This window comes from Hippoglossus hippoglossus, chromosome 9 (genome assembly GCF_009819705.1).
Source record: "Hippoglossus hippoglossus isolate fHipHip1 chromosome 9, fHipHip1.pri, whole genome shotgun sequence".
Classification (NCBI taxonomy): domain Eukaryota; kingdom Metazoa; phylum Chordata; class Actinopteri; order Pleuronectiformes; family Pleuronectidae; genus Hippoglossus; species Hippoglossus hippoglossus.
The window spans coordinates 52,293-70,000 of NC_047159.1; the positions used below are offsets into that span (position 1 = coordinate 52,293).

At 45.0% G+C, this 17,708-nt stretch overlaps 3 protein-coding genes across 7 annotated transcripts in view; 2 read left to right on the plus strand and 1 right to left on the minus strand.

Moving 5' to 3' along the window:
- ntng2a (netrin g2a) lies at nucleotides 1–9,246 on the plus strand. Its single transcript, XM_034595391.1, is given in 13 exon segments — nucleotides 1–129; nucleotides 131–235; nucleotides 1,140–1,176; nucleotides 1,179–1,225; nucleotides 1,227–1,398; nucleotides 1,608–1,753; nucleotides 1,933–2,171; nucleotides 2,346–2,516; nucleotides 4,420–4,447; nucleotides 7,324–7,489; nucleotides 7,684–7,827; nucleotides 8,829–8,918; nucleotides 9,007–9,246. Coding segments are annotated over 13 exon segments (1,602 nt in total). The 3' UTR covers nucleotides 9,135–9,246.
- Nucleotides 9,247–9,903: 657 nt separating this feature from the next.
- Nucleotides 9,904–12,032, plus strand: endog (endonuclease G). Of its 5 annotated transcripts, none has more exons than XM_034594997.1 (7): nucleotides 9,910–10,171; nucleotides 10,742–10,936; nucleotides 11,045–11,186; nucleotides 11,263–11,372; nucleotides 11,457–11,538; nucleotides 11,614–11,914; nucleotides 11,971–12,032. In XM_034594997.1, exons 1-6 carry the CDS (start codon nucleotides 9,948–9,950, stop codon nucleotides 11,836–11,838), a joined length of 978 nt encoding a protein of 325 aa, XP_034450888.1. In that variant the 5' UTR covers nucleotides 9,910–9,947; the 3' UTR covers nucleotides 11,839–11,914; nucleotides 11,971–12,032. The 5 variants fall into 5 exon arrangements, with proteins under 5 accessions (XP_034450886.1, XP_034450890.1, XP_034450888.1 ...); XM_034594998.1 differs by having other exon boundaries at nucleotides 9,917–10,164; nucleotides 10,743–10,936; XM_034594995.1 differs by having other exon boundaries at nucleotides 9,904–10,171; nucleotides 11,045–11,372; nucleotides 11,440–11,538.
- A 1,789-nt stretch (nucleotides 12,033–13,821) lies between these two features.
- Nucleotides 13,822–17,708, minus strand: part of LOC117767609 (transcription termination factor 1-like) — a 6,957-nt gene continuing 3,070 nt past the window's right edge. The window contains exons 5-10 of the mRNA XM_034595393.1: nucleotides 17,639–17,708; nucleotides 16,933–17,125; nucleotides 15,369–15,461; nucleotides 15,174–15,239; nucleotides 14,930–15,015; nucleotides 13,822–14,194 (exon numbers count right to left, since the gene is read on the minus strand). The exon at nucleotides 17,639–17,708 is cut by the window's right edge and continues 55 nt beyond it. Coding sequence (XP_034451284.1) covers nucleotides 13,995–14,194; nucleotides 14,930–15,015; nucleotides 15,174–15,239; nucleotides 15,369–15,461; nucleotides 16,933–17,125; nucleotides 17,639–17,708 — 708 coding nt within the window. The 3' untranslated portion in view covers nucleotides 13,822–13,994. The remainder of the gene's footprint in view (nucleotides 14,195–14,929; nucleotides 15,016–15,173; nucleotides 15,240–15,368; nucleotides 15,462–16,932; nucleotides 17,126–17,638) is intronic.

Sequence of the window (17,708 nt, forward strand, 5' to 3'; positions counted from 1 at the left end):
ATGTCCCTCCCCCTGCTCCTCCTCTCCGTCCTTCTGCCGACACTGGGCCGGACTCAGCCCGGACCTCAGTTTGACCTGTGTCGCTCTACTGCGCAGCTCGGAGGCGGGGGTCCAGGGTGGGAGTACTATTGCTTGTAAGCCGTCCGCCCACAAACATGACGGAAGTTAATGCAGATCAGAAGTCGACCCCCCAGGGATCACATGTGGAAACCCACCTGAGAGATTCTGTACACTGGTTATCGTCTCTCTCTCTCTCCTCTCACTCTCTCTCTCTCATCTCTCTCTCTCCTCTCTCTCCTCTCTCTCTCTCTCTCCTCTCTCACACTCACACAAAAATCCCTCAATTTATTGGTAGAATCTGGTGTGTGTGGTGCTTGTGTGTGTGTGCGTGTTAGTGTGACAGTTGGCAGTCAGCAGCTGAAGTTAATAGGATAACCTCTAACACACTAGTGATCAGATTAACACTAATGTTAATCTGATCACTAGTGTGTTGTGGACACACACACACACACACACACACACACACACACACACACACACACACACACACACACACACACACACACACACACAAGTAAATCTTGTGTTAAAACCTTTGTGAGGACGAGTCCGAGAACCATATGTTGATATTCGACACGAGTTCTCCACAGACTCGTTAAGTCTGACATGTATTTAAAGATAAATGATCATTTTAAATGAAACTAGATCATCAGTTCCACCAACATCATGAAACCACATTTAAATTCACTTGATCTTAAAGAAAGAGGTGGAAAATAATCCAGATCCTCTGATGATCTCATGCTGATGAACTGTCTGTATTAAAAATATCTTTTCTAGTCTTCATTCAAAGTTCATTCAAGGTTTTAGCCATTCACATGTTCACACTTTCATTCGCACAGTGAATTTATGGGCACACTTTTTTACTAGGGTCAATTTAGCACACTTCAGCATGCGGAATGGGGAAGACTGGGATCAAAAACCGCTGACCATCTAGTAAGAGATAACCAGCTCTACCCCTGAGCCAAAGCCACCCCCAACTATCCAATGCAGCGGAAAACATGACGTCAATGGCAACGTTAAAGAACATTTATTCTAAAGTTGTTTGTTTATAACATGTTCTGTGTTTTCTGTGTTCTCAGGAAAACCCGTATCTGTGCAGTGATGAATGTGACGCGTCCAGCCCGACCTGTCTCACCCTCCTCAGCTCAGGGGAGACAGGGAGAGGGGGAGGACTCATCACCTATTGGCAGACAGTCACATGGTCCAGGTATCCTGAGCCACTATTGGCCAACATCACTTTGTCCTGGAACAAGAGTCTGGAGGTGGTTGATGACATCACCATCACCTTTGAGTACGGCCGTCCAACCAGCATGGTTCTGGAGAAGTCTCTGGACAAAGGTGATTGGTTGAATCAGCTCGAGTCTCAGTGATGTTAAAACTGTTGACAGAGAACTTCCCCTGAACCAGTCCCAAAACAGAACCTTCAGAACCTTGAGGGACTTCAGAACACACCAGATTAAAGAAATAAATGATGTTGATGTTAATGAGTCTTTAAATTTCTATTATTAATAATAATAATAATAATAATAATAATGTTTGTGTTTAAGGGCTAACGTGGCAGCCGTATCAGTTCTACGCTGACGACTGTCTTGAGATTTTCGGCATGTCTCCTAAACGAGTGTCTGATTTAACTTGGAGTAATTTAACACGGGTCATCTGCACGGAGCAGTACTCCCGCTGGGTCGGAGCCAAGGTGAGAAACTGCGCCTCACACTGGTCAAACTGGAAAACATTTAATGGTGTTTTTATTATATCCACTGTTCATTAAATGATCTGGAAAATAAAATTGCTTGATCAATAAGTTTAAAGTTTGATTGACAGGTGCTCTGCTGCTGACCAATAGAAAACTGACTGATACTGTTTGACCAATAGGAAGAGAAGGTCGTGGTGTTTGAGGTGCGAGCTCGGTTCGGGGTGTTTGCAGGTCCGAAGTTGATCAACATGGACGCTCTGTACACCCGAATGGAGACGATAAAAGGTCTGAGAGACTTCTTCACCTTCACCAACCTCCGCCTGAGACTCCTTCGCCCAGCACTCGGAGGGACGTACGTCCAGAGAGACAACCTGCTCAAGTACTTCTACGCCATCTCCAACATCGACGTACCTGCCAGGTAACGCATCTAACCACAACTAACTATAACAAACTAAAACCAACCACAACCCACTACATACAACTGCAACATATTACAATTATCTATAACCACCTAAAACTAATCACAACCAACTATAACTAACTACATCCAACTAACAGTAACTATGTCCACCATCATGACCTGTGTGTGCAGGTGTAAGTGTCACCTTCATGCGTCTCGGTGTTTGATGCGTGACGCGACTCTTCAGTGCGACTGTGAACACAACACGTCGGGTCAGGACTGTCAGAGCTGCGGTGACGGGTTCAGATCCTGGAGACCTGGATCTTATCTGCCTCTGCCCATGGGCACTGCCAACACCTGTACGTATTTGTACACACACACACACACACACACACACTAGCTCCACCACTGGGTCTGAATGAAGTTCCAGAGTTAAACTAGGGGACAGTACTAAATAAAAGGTAGATCTGGGCAGATCTAATTGATTGATTCTGATTGGTTGAGGATTTTTTCATCACATGAACACTAAGGAAACTGTTACCATGGATACTATGTGTCAGACATTTTGTGTGAGAAATTTCAGTACAAGCCTCACATCATCTTCACAAATGATCTTTGATCAATCAAGAAACATCATCCTTCATGTCCAGCAGGGGGCGTGTCCTTCATCATCATCATCATCATCATCACCTCTTCTTCTTCTGTTGTGTTTTAACAGCAGTGACTGGTGTCCCCCCTGCTGCTCATCAGAGGAACTGCACTCTCATTATTCACTTCACGTTTGATCATAAACTTTGTTTTTTCAGGTGAAACAAGAGACACAACAGCCAGTAAGTCACCTGTCTGTCTGTCTGTCTGTCTGTCTGTCTGTCTGTCTGTCTGTCTGTTCACCTGTCTGTCTGTTCACCTGTCTGTCTGTCTGTCTGTCTGTCTGTTCACCTGTCTGTCTGTTCACCTGTCTGTCTGTCTGTCTGTCTGTCTGTCTGTCTGTCTGTTCACCTGTCTGTCTGTTCACCTGTCTGTCTGTCTGTCTGTCTGTCTGTCTGTCTGTCTGTTCACCTGTCTGTCTGTTCACCTGTCTGTCTGTCTGTTCACCTGTCTGTCTGTCTGTTTGTTCACCTGTCTGTCTGTCTGTTCACCTGTCTGTCTGTTCACCTGCATGTCTGTTCACCTGTCTGTCTGTCTGTTTGTTCACCTGTCTGTCTGTCCACCTGTCTATCTGTCTGTTTGTTCACCTGTTTGTTCACCTGTCTGTCTGTTCACCTGTCTGTCTGTTCACCTGTCTGTCTGTCCACCTGTCTGTCTGTTCACCTGTCTGTCTGTCCACCTGTCTGTCTGTCCACCTGTTCACCTGTCTGTTCACCTGTCTGTTTGTTCAACTGTCTGTCTGTCCACCTGTTCACCTGTCTGTTCACCTGTCTGTCTGTCCACCTGTCTGTCTGTCCACCTGTTCACCTGTTTGTTCACCTGTCTGTCTGTCCACCTGTCTGTCTGTTCACCTGTCTGTCTGCTCACCTGTATGTCTGCTCACCTGTCTGTCTGTTCACCTGTCTGTCTGTCTGTCTGTTCACCTGTCTGTTTGTTCACCTGTCTGTCTGTTCACCTGTCTGTTTGTTCACCTGTCTGTTTGTTCACCTGTCTGTCTGTTCACCTGTCTGTCTGTTCACCTGTCTGTTTGTTCAACTGTCTGTCTGTCCACCTGTTCACCTGTCTGTTCACCTGTCTGTCTGTCACCTGTCTGTCTGTCCACCTGTCACTCGTCTGTTCACCCGTCTGTCTGTCCACCTGTCAGTCTGTTCACCTGTCTGTTTGTTCACCTGTCTGTCTGTCCACCTGTCTGTCTGTTCACCTGTCTGTCTGCTCACCTGTATGTCTGCTCACCTGTCTGTCTGTTCACCTGTCTGTCTGTCTGTCTGTTCACCTGTCTGTTTGTTCACCTGTCTGTTTGTTCACCTGTCTGTCTGTTCACCTGTCTGTCTGTCCACCTGTCTGTCTGTTCACCTGTCTGTCTGCTCACCTGTCTGTCTGTCTGTCCACCTGTCTGTCTGCTCACCTGTATGTCTGCTCACCTGTCTGTCTGTTCACTAAAGAGACTTAACTCTTCTTCTCTGACAGATGACGACTCAAACACAACATCTGCTGGAGACACTGACTTGACTGTTACTACTACTACTACTACTACTACTACTACTACAGACAATATTATATTGACTGGCACTGCCACAACTGATGCCACTGCCACTGACAATGCGCCGCCTAGTGTCAGTATTTCTACTACTTCTTCTTCTGACCCGGCTCCTACAGGTAGAACGTCTGTTCTTATGAACACATGGTCGAGTGGTGCAGCGGACACAGGACGTCCTGGTTCTGATTCTCCTGCAGACACACAACGTATTTCTACTGTACAAACAAGTAGCAGTGATACTACACCTACGTCATCACTAACTCAAACTACTTCTAACACTTCTCTCACTAGAGCTAGTGATACTGACGACTCTCCTGCAACTGGTGAAGTATCGACTACAACATTTCCTGGAACTATTACTGCAGTCAGTAGTACTGTCAGTACTGCAGTCAGTACTGCAGGCACACAGGACACAGTTCCATCTAATAGTCCAGCAGTGGACACAGCAGACACTTTGTTCGAGTTAGCTCCCACAGAACCAGACTTCACCTCTCCCTGTAACACTTGTAGAACCTCCAGTTCCATCAGTAACACCAACAACCCCACAATCCCTGGCTGCAGTACTGAAGCTGAGGTGTCTATTTTTGACCCAGTGACTCCACTTTCTGACTTCACTTCCTCATCAGACAACACTGACTCCATACTTTTTGGGACTGATACTACCAACCTGATCACCAGTACTTCCCTATTTGCTGATGGCACCAGATCCACCGGAGTACTGCCTCCCACGACCATCCCAGAAATAACCCCTCCCAGTGACAGGACTCAATCTGGAAGTTTTCCATCCACCACGTCAGCCCCAACCAGTCCAAACGGAAATGCTTCACCTACAGAGGGAGCTGACACAAGTTCTCCTGTCATTCCTCCAAACAATCAAATAGATATTCCACCCGTGGATGTACCTCCGCCTGATGTACCTCCGCCTGATAAACAACTTCCTGATGTACCTTTGCCTGTTGAACCTCCGCCTGATGTACCTCCTTCTTATATATCTCCGCCTGATTTAACCCCACCTTATGTACCTCCGCCTGATGTACCTCCGCCTGATAAACCACTTCCTGATGTACCTCCGCCTGATAAACCACTTCCTGATGTACCTCTGCCTGATGTACCTCCCCCAGCTGTATTTTCTCCAGATGCGCCATCTCCAGATGTACCTCCTCCTAATGTACTCTCTACAAATCTACCTCCTTCAGATGTTCCCCCAGAAGTGCCATCCTCTAGGACTCCAGAGTCTCTGATAGATGTAACCCCTACAAATACAGAAACTGTAGAGTCTTTGCCATCTCCCTCTGAGGAAGGAGGCAGTGATTCTGCACCAGGAACAAGCACCTTAGGTCCGACTGACCCTGCTGGTGATTTAGCTCCTGTGGACTTCACCTTCCCATTTCTGGAAGATAAAAATCCAGCTAAACCTGGATCAGATTCCGGAGCAGGACGAGTTTCTGGACCAGAGCCTGTTGGTGATCCTGGGATCATTCCAGATGATTCTGGAGGATCTGTCAATGCTGAAGGATCAGATTCAATTGATCCTGGACTGAATTACATCTCAGCTGATCCAGGCAAAGGAGAAAAACAGGAGAGTGGACTGGAATCAACTGGACCAGATTCTTCTGCAACAGATCCTACGAGTCCTGATCTGGAATATGGACCAGATTCTCCTCCAGCAGTGGATGATCCAGGTGTAGGTTTGTCTTCTTCAGCAGCTCAGAAGGAGGGAAAGTCTGGAGAGGATTCAGCTGCTGGATCACCAGGACGACCAGAGTCCAGTGAAAAGAATGACTCAAAACAAGAGATAACAGGAGAGCAGGAAAAGGAAAAAGGTACAAAATGAAGAGCTGTGATGGTTCAGATTAGATTTTCGGAAACTCCACTAAACAATATGTTAAATAACGCTGACAGCACATTCAGAGAATCTTGCTGATTTCATTTTACAGCTGTGTAGTTTTTTTTTTCTTTCATTTTTGAGCTTAGAAAAAGCAGCTTAACAGAAAAAGGGGAGATATATACTTGCTTTCAAAGTTTTCAAACATATAAATTAGTCTTCCCCGACAGGAGTACTTTTATTTGTTTCACTGTAAAACAACATGGTTTCTACATTATAAGTATGTAGGTTCAAGTCTTTTTTAAGGAAACAAGATTCTTTGCTTGTTTGTAGAGTTTGTAAGTTCACATGGTGAAGACGCAGCAAATTAACTGTGAGGATAAATGAGGTTTGATGGCATTTCAACACAAATTTATATCCTCGACTTCTTTGTTAAACCAAACAGCTGCTGAGACCAAAGATGAAACAAGGAAAGAAAAAGAGGAAAGACCGAAGGAGAAAGATGACAAAGGCTACGAGAAAAAAGGTAGAAGATGTAGAAGTATCACAGTAGAAGAACAAGTAGTAACAGGAATACATCTGTATCTGCTCACTTGTTATGTCTAGCTCTAACTGGTAGTTAGTTCAGAGGTGGCTTCCATCAACCCCGACCGTAGACTTAGGGTTTAGCTGTACCTTGCTCGTTGCCATGGTTACACACTTTTCTTTGTGTCCAAAGCGACCCAGAAGATTCTGATTCCAGGAGGATCAAAGTTCAGTCAACTGTCCAAAATCGCCTATGTCACCTTCCAGGGTAAGACTGCCTCCAACAAACAGAGTCCTCCCCCAAACTATGGCCCCTCCCACAAGAAATGTGTCTCTTCCTCAAAGTGTCTGACTCCTCCCCCCGAGCTTCGCTACAGATGAGTCACTTTCAGAGTCGAAGGTCACGCAAAGAAAAAAACGACACAAGCAAACATGTGACAAAGTGAAGGGACGTCACACAAAGGATCAGCGTTTCCTTGCATTACATTGAGTTATATTACTTTACATTACATTACTTTGAGTTACATCACATTACTTTACATTGAGTTACGTTACATGAAACTGTGTTTCACTGCTGTAGCTGCAGGTGTGTTTGTGTGGTACTGACGTCAGATGTGTGTCTGTGTGTGTTAGAGTGCGAGTGTAACGGACACTCCAACCGCTGCAGCTACATCGACTTCATCAACGTCGTCACATGTGTGAGCTGCAAACACAACACACGAGGACAGAACTGTCAGTACTGTCGCCTTGGTTACTATAAAAATGCTTCCCTGTCGCTAGAGGATGAGAACGTCTGTGTGGGTCAGTCATGTGCACACACACATACACACATACACATACGTACACTGTAAACACAAAAAACACATCATTACATTTGAAAAAGTATCACTACTGCTACTGTCACTACTAATGACTAGAACATCAATAATTATATTCTTATTAATAATAATAATTGATCATAATAATAATAATAATATTGTCTGTGTCTGTGTCAGAGTGCGACTGTGATGCAGAGGGAAGTATTTCTCCTCACTGCTCTGACTCTGGTCTCTGTCAGTGTAAAGACGGAGCCACAGGGAGGCGCTGTGACTCCTGTTTACCTGGATACACATGGAGAGGAGGCGGAGCCATCTGCACAGGTACACACAGTGAAGGGGTGGAGCTTCAGTAACACGCCAAACAGTAGGTTCCGGTCGAGATGGACTTGATCTGCTGACGTGATCTACCGGCGGCTGCAGGGGTGGAGTTGAAAAACACAGACGTCAAGTCAGACACTTTTTACTTCTCGTAGCTTCAGAGACGAGAATAACGAACAATCTCACAGAGTTAGATTTTTCCGTTGCAGATGAAACAGATGTTTTTAAAATCCTTGTGTTGTTGAACAAAGAACGATGAACAACGATTTAAAAAATGCGTTTAAACTTTTATTAAAGAAAAGAAGATCAACTTATTGGACCATGCACAAACTCATAGATTAAATCGATCAAACGTAAAAAATAGCCGGTTGCGTATCGAAGTTTAGCGGTCAACAGAAAATACAGGATCCCCACTCACCCTCTTTCCTTCCTACACAGGTGAACAGGTGCTTAAGTCAACTATGACCCCCACCCCTATCCTTATGACCTATTTCCTGCCAAATTAATAGGATCACAAGTAAACAATAAATAACAAATAATCCAAATAATCATCCCAAAACACAAACCCATTACATCTTATATCATAACCAACCAAATAATAATAATATCCTTATTTTTGGCTCCTACATAATATATTCACACAATTATACCTATAATTACATATAATACATACATTTTTTATTACGAGCTAAGAGGTAGAAAATGTACCTGTGACATTTTTAGGTACAAAAAGAGGGTTTGGCTTTTGACACCTTACATTTATGGATATATATGGAGCAGAAAACGCAATAAAAACATAAGACACGTTGTGTGTGTCAGTGAAGTTCAGACAATTGTGTTAAGACTAGCATGCATCACGCTAAATCAGCGCTCTGCAGCGTCACATCAAGACAAACGCACGTAGTGTTTACCTGTGTTCAGGTGACCTGTGATGTCACAGTGACATTTAAAGTAGAAAAAAATCGAAAATCAAATGATTGATGAAACACTTCCTGTCTCCTTAGTGAACATTTGTGACTCCAAACGTTTGATTTGTCAAAACGGAGGAACCTGCGTCGACTTCCAGCGCTGCGTCTGTCTGGAGAACTTCACAGGTAAACACACACCTGGTGTGGGCGGGGTCTGATGATGCCATGGCTCAGATGTTATGGGCGGGGTCTGATGATGTCATCACATGTGCAGGTTCACTCTGTGAGCAGAGCGTCTGTCTGAAGAAGACTGGTTGCCTTGACAACGCTGAGGGATCCTCCTTCTCTCTGACTTCACACCTTTACCTGCTGGTCCTGAGTCTGCTCACGTCTGCCTTCTGATGACCACGCCCACTGTGGGCGTCACAATATTATTGTTTTTGTATTTTTTTACTGAACCTGTGGAAACAGGATATGACATCATAGTTTTATGATGTCATCCTCATGGGCTGTGTCCGGAATCCCCCATTTCTTCACCATATAATGTATTTCTGTGTAGAGGACTATATACTATATATACTGAGTTCATCAGTAAAAGAAAAAGTTTTTCAGACACGATTCGGATCATTTTCTCTGCATTGGTTCATTGTCACAGTATGATGAACAACAACAACGTTACTCGGTGTAAAATCCCACAGTGAATTTTAACAGTGAACTCTTAGTATTAAAACTTTCAGTTAAAAACACGTGGAGTTTTTAAATGTAGAAATAAACATGTTTGTCTCAGGTTGTGATGCTCTGCTCTTATTTACATTTATACGACAGCTGGTTCTGTTCCTGCTGACCCTTCTATACCGCAATGCATGATGGGATATGTTACCTGGTGATTGACTATCAGTTGTAGATCATGCATTCTGGGAAACAATGAAATTTCACTACATCGTGTGAGGGGTGTGTCAGTTTAGTTTTTCATAAATTCAATAAAGACATGAATTAACACACACACTTATCTCTCTATAGTTGTGAGGACACTCATTGACAAAATACATTCCCTAACCCCTCACCCTAACCAACACAACTAAATAACTAACCTTAACCTAACAACAAGTCTTAACCTTCAAACAGTCCATTGAATTTGTGATGACCGGACAAAATGTCCTCACAGAGATGGTATTGAACCGAAATTGGCCTCATAACTAAAGATAGACACCTTCCATGTTGTCGTGTGACGTCATCAAAGCGCGTCAGCAGCTCATCCAACATGGGGTCGTGGTGTCGGACCGGAGCGTCCTTGGTGTTGGGAGCGGGAGTCGGAGCCGCGGTCAGCCGCCTGCTGAGCCTCAGAGGCCGCGAGGAGGAGGAGGAGCGAGCCGGTGTCCTCCACAGAGTCCCGGTACTTCCGGTACCGAGAGTCCTGGCCTCCGAGCTGACGGTGAGAGAGAGAGAGAGAGAGAGAGAGGGAGAGAGAGAGACAGAGAGAGAGAGAGAGAGAGAGAGACAGAGAGAGACAGAGAGGGAGAGAGAGACAGAGAGAGAGAGACAGAGAGAGAGAGACAGAGAGAGGGAGAGAGAGATCAGAACCATGAGCAGGGGGCAGACAGTTTCTATAGGATATGGGGGGGGGGCAGACAGTTTCTATAGGATATGGGGGGGGGGGGGGGGGGCAGACAGTTTCTATAGGATATGGGGGGGGGCAGACAGTTTCTATAGGATATGGGGGGGGGGGGGCAGACAGTTTCTATAGGATATGGGGGGGGGGCAGACAGTTTCTATAGGATATGGGGGGGGCAGACAGTTTCTATAGGATATGGGGGGGGGGGCAGACAGTTTCTATAGGATATGGGGGGGGGCTTCTAGTAGAAGCGCAGAGGAGTGTAAGACTGAGCCTCGGCCTCCTGGTCTCGACTCTAGATCCGCTCCATCTTCTCCAGAGCAGACCAGCTTCATCCAGCTGCTCTGATTGGTTAACAAGCTGATTGTGACTCACTACAGCTGTGTCTGATAATCCAGGTGAGTCCAGGTGCATCAGTAGCTGCGATGAAGTATGGCTTTCCCTCATTGGCCAACATCAAGACCCGAGAGTCCTACGTCACCTCCTACGACCCCCGCACACGCACTGCATCCTGGGTGATAGAGAGGCTGAACCCCGCCTCCCTCAGTGGGTCATCAAACAGAAAGTACTGTGACTTCAGAGAAGACGACAGGTGAGTCCTCAGCAGGAAGACAACTAACAAACTCAAGTTTAGATTCATCACCTCTATGAAAACAAAGCTGTTGATTTGTTTACTAAGACTTAACTCCGCCCTCTCCAGCGTGCACTTGTTTCACAGGTCGACCAATGATGACTACAGGGGGAGTGGCTTCGACAGAGGTCACCTGGCTGCAGCAGCCAATCACAAGTGGAGTCAGAAAGCAATGGACGACACATTCTACCTGAGCAACGTCGCCCCACAGGTAAAACACACACAGGCACACACACACACACACACGCGCACGCACACACACAGTTACAGTTTGTGTGTGTGCTCAGAACCCTCACCTGAACCAGAACACCTGGAACAATCTGGAGAAAGTCTGTCGCTCTTTGACCATACGTTACCTGAACGTGTACGTGTGCAGCGGTCCACTCTACCTGCCCAGGTAACCTGACTCTTCTTCTGTGGTGTCTTAGCGCTCAGGGGGAGGAGCTTCAGGATGACCTCATCAGCTGTGTGTGTGTTTTAGGCAGGAGGCTGATGGGAAACTCTACGTTCGTTATCAGGTTATTGGAAAAAACCACGTAGCTGTGCCGACCCACTTCTTCAAGGTGAGTCCTCACCATGATGAGGATGATGTCACCTGTCTGTCAGCCAATGACGTCACCTGTCCTGTGTCTCCTCAGGTGCTGATCCTGGAGCAGGCGGATGGTAGAGGGGTGGAGCTCCGGTCATATGTTTTACCAAATGAACCAATAGATGAGAAGGTTCCTCTGGATCGTTTCCTGGTTCCCATAGAAACCATAGAGAGAGCATCAGGACTTCTGTTTGTCCCGAACATCATGAAGAGAACCAGCAGCCTACAGGCTGTGACTGACAGACCAACTACAGTACCCAGAATTCATCAGTGACATGAACTACAGTGACTCAGTTGAAGTTGTCCTGGAAATAAACAGGAAGTTCAGGAAATCCGACTGAATGTGAAAGTTCATCCAGTAGAACATCAGCTGCACTGTAAAACATCTGAAACCCACGGTGCTGAGTTTATCCAAATTAAGATTTTTATTGTTATTGTATTAATAAACATATTGTCTTGTTTCTTCACTGAATATACTATTTTGTTCCATTCATATTTTTCTATATTTCTTTACACGAAGGTACTTAAAAAAAAAAAAAAAAAAGTGCTGCTAATAGATGCACTGTACGAATGGAAAACTACTGTAAAGCTCTTTTAGTGTCATCAAGACTAGAAAAGCTCTATATAAATACAAACCATTTACTGCACGTTACTTATTACTTACTGTGACTCTTTCTGCTGTAATATTGCAAATTTCCCCAGTGGGACTAATAAAGGATTCTCTTATCTTAAGATGTAAAATATTTTGCAGGCGGGACAGTTTAAACTACACAATGTCACAAATACTTCAAATCTAAATTTTTTCGAATTTCACAATAGGTACTTGTACTTTACCTTTATTTGACAGCTTAAGTTCCTTTTTAAACAATAGATAATGCACCGGGAAGTCTATTGTCTACTCTGCAGTTGGTTGGTTAGTAACAGAAAATACTACGGATGAAGAACAGCGATGTAAAGAGCAGTTTTTACACAAAGTTTTTCACATATAAACAATGCAACAGGAGATTCTCTGCTCAGCCAGTGGGACCAGGCGCCTTCACTGCTGGTAGATGTTCTGGTGAACTGGCGACTGAAAATTATTCCAGATAAAGAAAAAAGCTCCAGGGCGATAGCCCTGTATGCCCTGTATGGGCAACACCCATGGTTGAGTCATCCAGTAGAACATCAATCAGCAGACTGGAGCGGTGATGTCCACGGCTCAGGGACGTTCCTCTGAGTTCCTCTGGTTCCAGGAGCTAAAGGCCAGATCGCTGTGAGAGCAGAAATCTTAAGGATCACTTGATTCTGAAAATCTGCTTTGTCAAATGAGGTGTGTCCAGGGATTTCTTCTCCAACAGTAACTAGCATGTAGCTTATGCGCAGCTAAAATGTAGTTAACATGCAGCTAATATTTAGAAGTGTCTGCCCCCCAATCATGAATTTGACAAAGTCCTTTCTAAAATTAATAGATTTCAGAGAAAAGAAAATATCCCTTAGGTTTACATTTGAACAATAGTCTAATTGCGTGTGTTTTATTCTTTTATGTGATCAAACATTTGACACAAACTATAAATTTTCTTACTTAAACTTCCAGTAATTTACTCAATGTCATTAAGGTGTGTTGGGGTTACGAGGGATTTAAAATGAAGACTAAATAACATGAAAATATCCACCGATTCAAAACCTGAAAGGGTTATTCCAAATAAAACAATTAATTTTACAATTTCTTAATGTCAGAGCCCTGTATCAACTAATCACTCATTGATCAATATGATTAATATCAAAGCAGAAACGAGATGACAAACTAAAAAGATGGAAACTTTCTTTACAAAGTTAAAACATCAAACATCTGGTTACACCAGGCAGGACCTTCAAAATAAAAGCTTCTATTCAGTTTCTTAGGTTTAAAGACTTCTAAGTAAAACTGGTTCAACTGCTGTGTCTCAGTTCAGGCTCCGCCTCCTTCAGACCCTGTATTTAAAAGACACTACACCGTTCCCATAACCCAAACCTTTCATCCCCAAGAAATTAAAGCCCCAACAGTTGGATCCTTCTCAGGCCAAAATGTCCCAGGAATCATTGCGCTCCAGTGATTTTTTCAAAGAGGTGATGGCGCCGGCATATGATGAGACGTCCAATGTTTGAGTATCACGACTCAACTAAGCAAACAGTACAAATGTTAAAAAAACCAAGAGCGATTAAAACGTTAATTTTGTCCAACCTGCAGCTCTGTTGCTAGGCAACAGCAATAAAGGCGGAACGAGCTTGTAACGCTGTTCATTAATCCTCTGTCGAACAGGCCGTCTCAGTTCAGCCTTCGCGTCCTGCAGACCTGCACCCCCATGCCAAAGGAGATGGCCCCTGAATTTAGACACAGCTATAATGTTCAGTCTGATGAAGTCCCGCCTAGTGGACGGGGCCTGTTGATTCTTATGTCGCCGGCTGCTGACTTCACATCCGTCTGTGTCCTGATTGACTCGAATTCACCTCACTGTTGTTCACCTCCTCATAGTCGTCGTCCTGAGAGGTGATGATGTCACACAGCCGGTACCTTTTCTCCTCCTGATCCTGCTCCTCCTGTTCTCTTAGGCAATTCTTTAGTTTCTCCTTCAGGTCAGGGAGTTCCCTCTGATACAGGAAGTCAATGATGTCTGAGGAAGAGGAGAGACTGACTTGAATTTAAACAACTTAAAAACTTTAACTTTGTTGAGAACAGGAAAGAAAATTAAACTTCAAAACTAGAATTACCACACTGCGCTTGTATGCCTCCGTCCACATTCACAGTAACGTGAGGTCACTGTGACCTTGACCTTTGACCTCCAGGCACCAAAATCCTATAATTTCATCTTTGGGTCCAAGTGAACATGAGTACAAAATGTGAAGACATTCCCTCCAGGCGTTCCGGAGAGATCACCTTAACAAGGTTTGTGAGGTCACAGTGACCTTTGACCACCCAAATCTAATCAGTTCATCTCTGTGAAGATTCTCAGTCATACAGGTCATGGTATCTTCAGACGTTGTACAAGTGAACGTAGGCAACAGGACTTGCTTGTATTTCACCTCTAATCCAAGAGGCTCCTTCAGTTTTGAGAATCACTTGAAGTGAATATTTGTACCAAATTTGAAGAAATTCCCTCAAAGCGTGCTTGAGATATCAAAAAACACTGAACACGTCACAACAGACAAAGTAAATGAGCTTCCTACAATAGTTGTGTCTGACCACGATACTCGACCTGTGGTTGGTAGCGGGCGCTGCAGCTTGGTTTTATCAAGCCCCCTAACCCTAACCCGACAGATCTGTTGTAGTGAAGAATAATCATCCTCAGGTCTGTTGATTGTATTCATGTTTCCTCCGTGTGAAAGCATCTGTAAACCTACATACTAACCTCCATATGATAAACTGGTCCAGTTGGGAACTCTGGAAACTTTCAGTCTGTGAAAAGTCTTCTGTACACACACAGTAGTCACGTCACTGCAACAAAACAACACATTACTACAGTTACTACACAGTACTTGATATGTACTACATTAGGTCTACAAAGTACTACACCAGTACCTCATAAGTACTACAGCATCTGACTAAATTAAGTGCTCAGACTCATGACCGGTCACTGTGACCTTTGACCTCACCCAACATTCTGAGCCACCTCGTCCCAGTCAATGTCTGCAATGTCTTCAACACGCATGTTGTACAATCTGCAAAAAAAACACACGTGATTGGTTCACACGTGGTCAGGTTCAGGTGCAGCCCGGTTCAGGTGCAGCCCGGTTCAGGTGCAGTCCGGTTCAGGTGCAGTCCGGTTCAGGTGAGTCCTGTGATCTTACGTGTTAATGAGATGGATTTTAGCCTGAAACCCTGTAGCTCCTCTGTTGAAGATTCTGCCACCTGGAGACAGTTTAAACTTCAAGATGCTGAACCTGAAACACAGAGACAGAGAACACCTGAGAATCTGAGCATCTAAATCAGGTGTAAGACAAATAGGAAACAGGGTTTGGTAGAAACAAATCCAGGTTTTAGTCAAAATGATGCAACAGCACCACCAATCAAAATCAAACAGAAAATCAAAGTAAAAAACTGAAATCATAGGCTGATCCAACTTGTGTGAATTTCATCAAGTGACTCAGTGGGTGTGGCCTCCTCCTGCCTGCATGTTCTCCTGACAACATCTGGACATGATGCTCCTGATGAGTCGGAGGATGGAGTCCTGGGGGTTCTCCTCCCAGATTTGGATCATCAGCTCCTGGACTGTGGACAGACTTGGTGGCGTCAGAGGCACCGATACATGACGTCCCATAGGTGCTCAACTGGATGTAGGTCAGAGGAACGTGAGGGTCAGTCAATGACATCAATGCACCAGGAGGAGCCCAGGGGCCACAGATGTTACAGCAGCATAACGTTTACCACAACGTCTCATGTGCTCAGTGTGAACCTGCTCTCATCTGAGGAGAACGAGGCTCCAGTGGTGAACCTGCTGGTCCTGGTGTTCTGAGCTGTGAGCTCAGGTCCCACTAGAGGATGTCGGCCTCCTCATGGAGTCTGTTCCTGACAGTTTGCTCAGTAACACACCAGTAGTCTGCTGGAGGTCATTTTGTAGAGCAGTGCTCCTCCTGTTCCTCCTACACAAAAGGAGCAGATACCTGCTGCTGGGTTGATGCTCTTCTACTGTCTAGCTCTCCTGACGTCTCCTGGTGTCTCCTAGCGTCTCCTGGTGTCTCGTCTCCTGGTGTCTCCTGGTGTCTCGTCTCCTGGTGTCTCCTGGTGTATCCTGGAGTAACGTCTCCTGGTGTATCCTGGAGTCACGTCTCCTAGCGTCTCCTGGTGTCTCGTCTCCTGGTGTCTCCTGGTGTATCCTGGAGTAACGTCTCCTGGTGTCTCCTCCAGGCTCTGGAGACTGTGCTGGCAGACACAAACCTTCTTGTGACCAGAGGTATGGATGTGTCCTCCTGGAGGAGCTGGACTACCTGTGCAGCCTGATGGAGCTGCAGGTAGCTCCTCATGCTGCCAGCAGTGAGGAGGAGCAGAACCCAGAAGTAGAAGGAGTCAGGAAGGATCAGCAGAGAGCAGCTGTCTGTGGACACCACATTAGAAACATTCCCTGTTTGGGGCTCGTCTTGCTTCTGCCTCCATTGAACCTGTTGTTACTTTGATTTGCACCAAAGCAGAAACTGCTTCACAACCACTGGTTCTTCTAATGGACACTTTGATCTCTGAAGTTTAACTTTATACTGTGAACATTAAGGTTCCCTTTATTTTTTTGAGCAGTCTATTTCCCTCAGTGCTAAAGAACAGTAATTGTCAGGTGTAATCTTTTTATTCTGTGTCGGTTCTGTAATATCTGGATCCAGATATAACACCAGGACCAGTATCAGACCGAGAAGGTGCACTGACCACTTGAGGCGACACTGGGTCCAGGACCTGGTTCCAACCTGCTGACTGATGTCCTTCCACGGCAGGTTGTTGAACAGCTGGTCTCTGCTCAGACCAGCACCAGGACTCTGCTGGACCATGACCTCCAAGTGAGCCTTCAGAGCAGACTTCAACCTGGACTCTTCATCTGCACTCCACAACCCATGACCTGCAGCTGTAGAGGAACACACAGAGACACAACAGGAGTTCAGTTAAACCGTTCTCCAACTTTGGGTACTAACAAGTCCTGGTCTCCTTCTGAAGGTTTTCAGAGTTTGATCAGTCCTCATTGGTTCCCTTGTTCAGGAGCAGAAACGTTTTGAGATGTGATGCTGCAGGAAGCCACATGAAGAGAGGTAGAAAACACACATGTGGAGAATGATGTTCTTTAGAACCAGAGAAAAACATTGGGATTTTTTAACCTGAGCCTTATTTCCTTATTTTCACTTTTTGAATGAAACTAAAAGGGAACAGTGTTCCACAATCAGGGAACCTTCACTGTCAGAAAATCTTCAGACACACGAGAACACTACAGTTTTTAGTGAACAAATCTTTTCATCTCCTCTGGTCTCAACTACAACAACCTCACCTGCCTCCTCCTCAAATGTACTCACCGACTGTCCAGAACTGATGTTCTCATGTGTGCAGAATGTTCTTATTTAAGAGAATCAGGGTTCAGATTGTTTACCGATGGTGGCGAAGCGTTTCTCTAAAGCGTACACGCTGCGGTCCATCTTCTCAGCAATCGCCTTCCAGTC

Coding starts and splice junctions, on each gene's coding strand:
- endog (XM_034594995.1), top strand. CDS start 9,948: ATGTTGTCGTGTGACGTCATCAAAGCGCGTCAGCAGCTCATCCAACAT. Junction 10,937..11,044: donor GACTTCAGAGAAGACGACAG/GTGAGTCCTCAG, acceptor CGCCCTCTCCAG/CGTGCACTTGTTTCACAGGT. Junction 11,539..11,613: donor TGCCGACCCACTTCTTCAAG/GTGAGTCCTCAC, acceptor GTGTCTCCTCAG/GTGCTGATCCTGGAGCAGGC.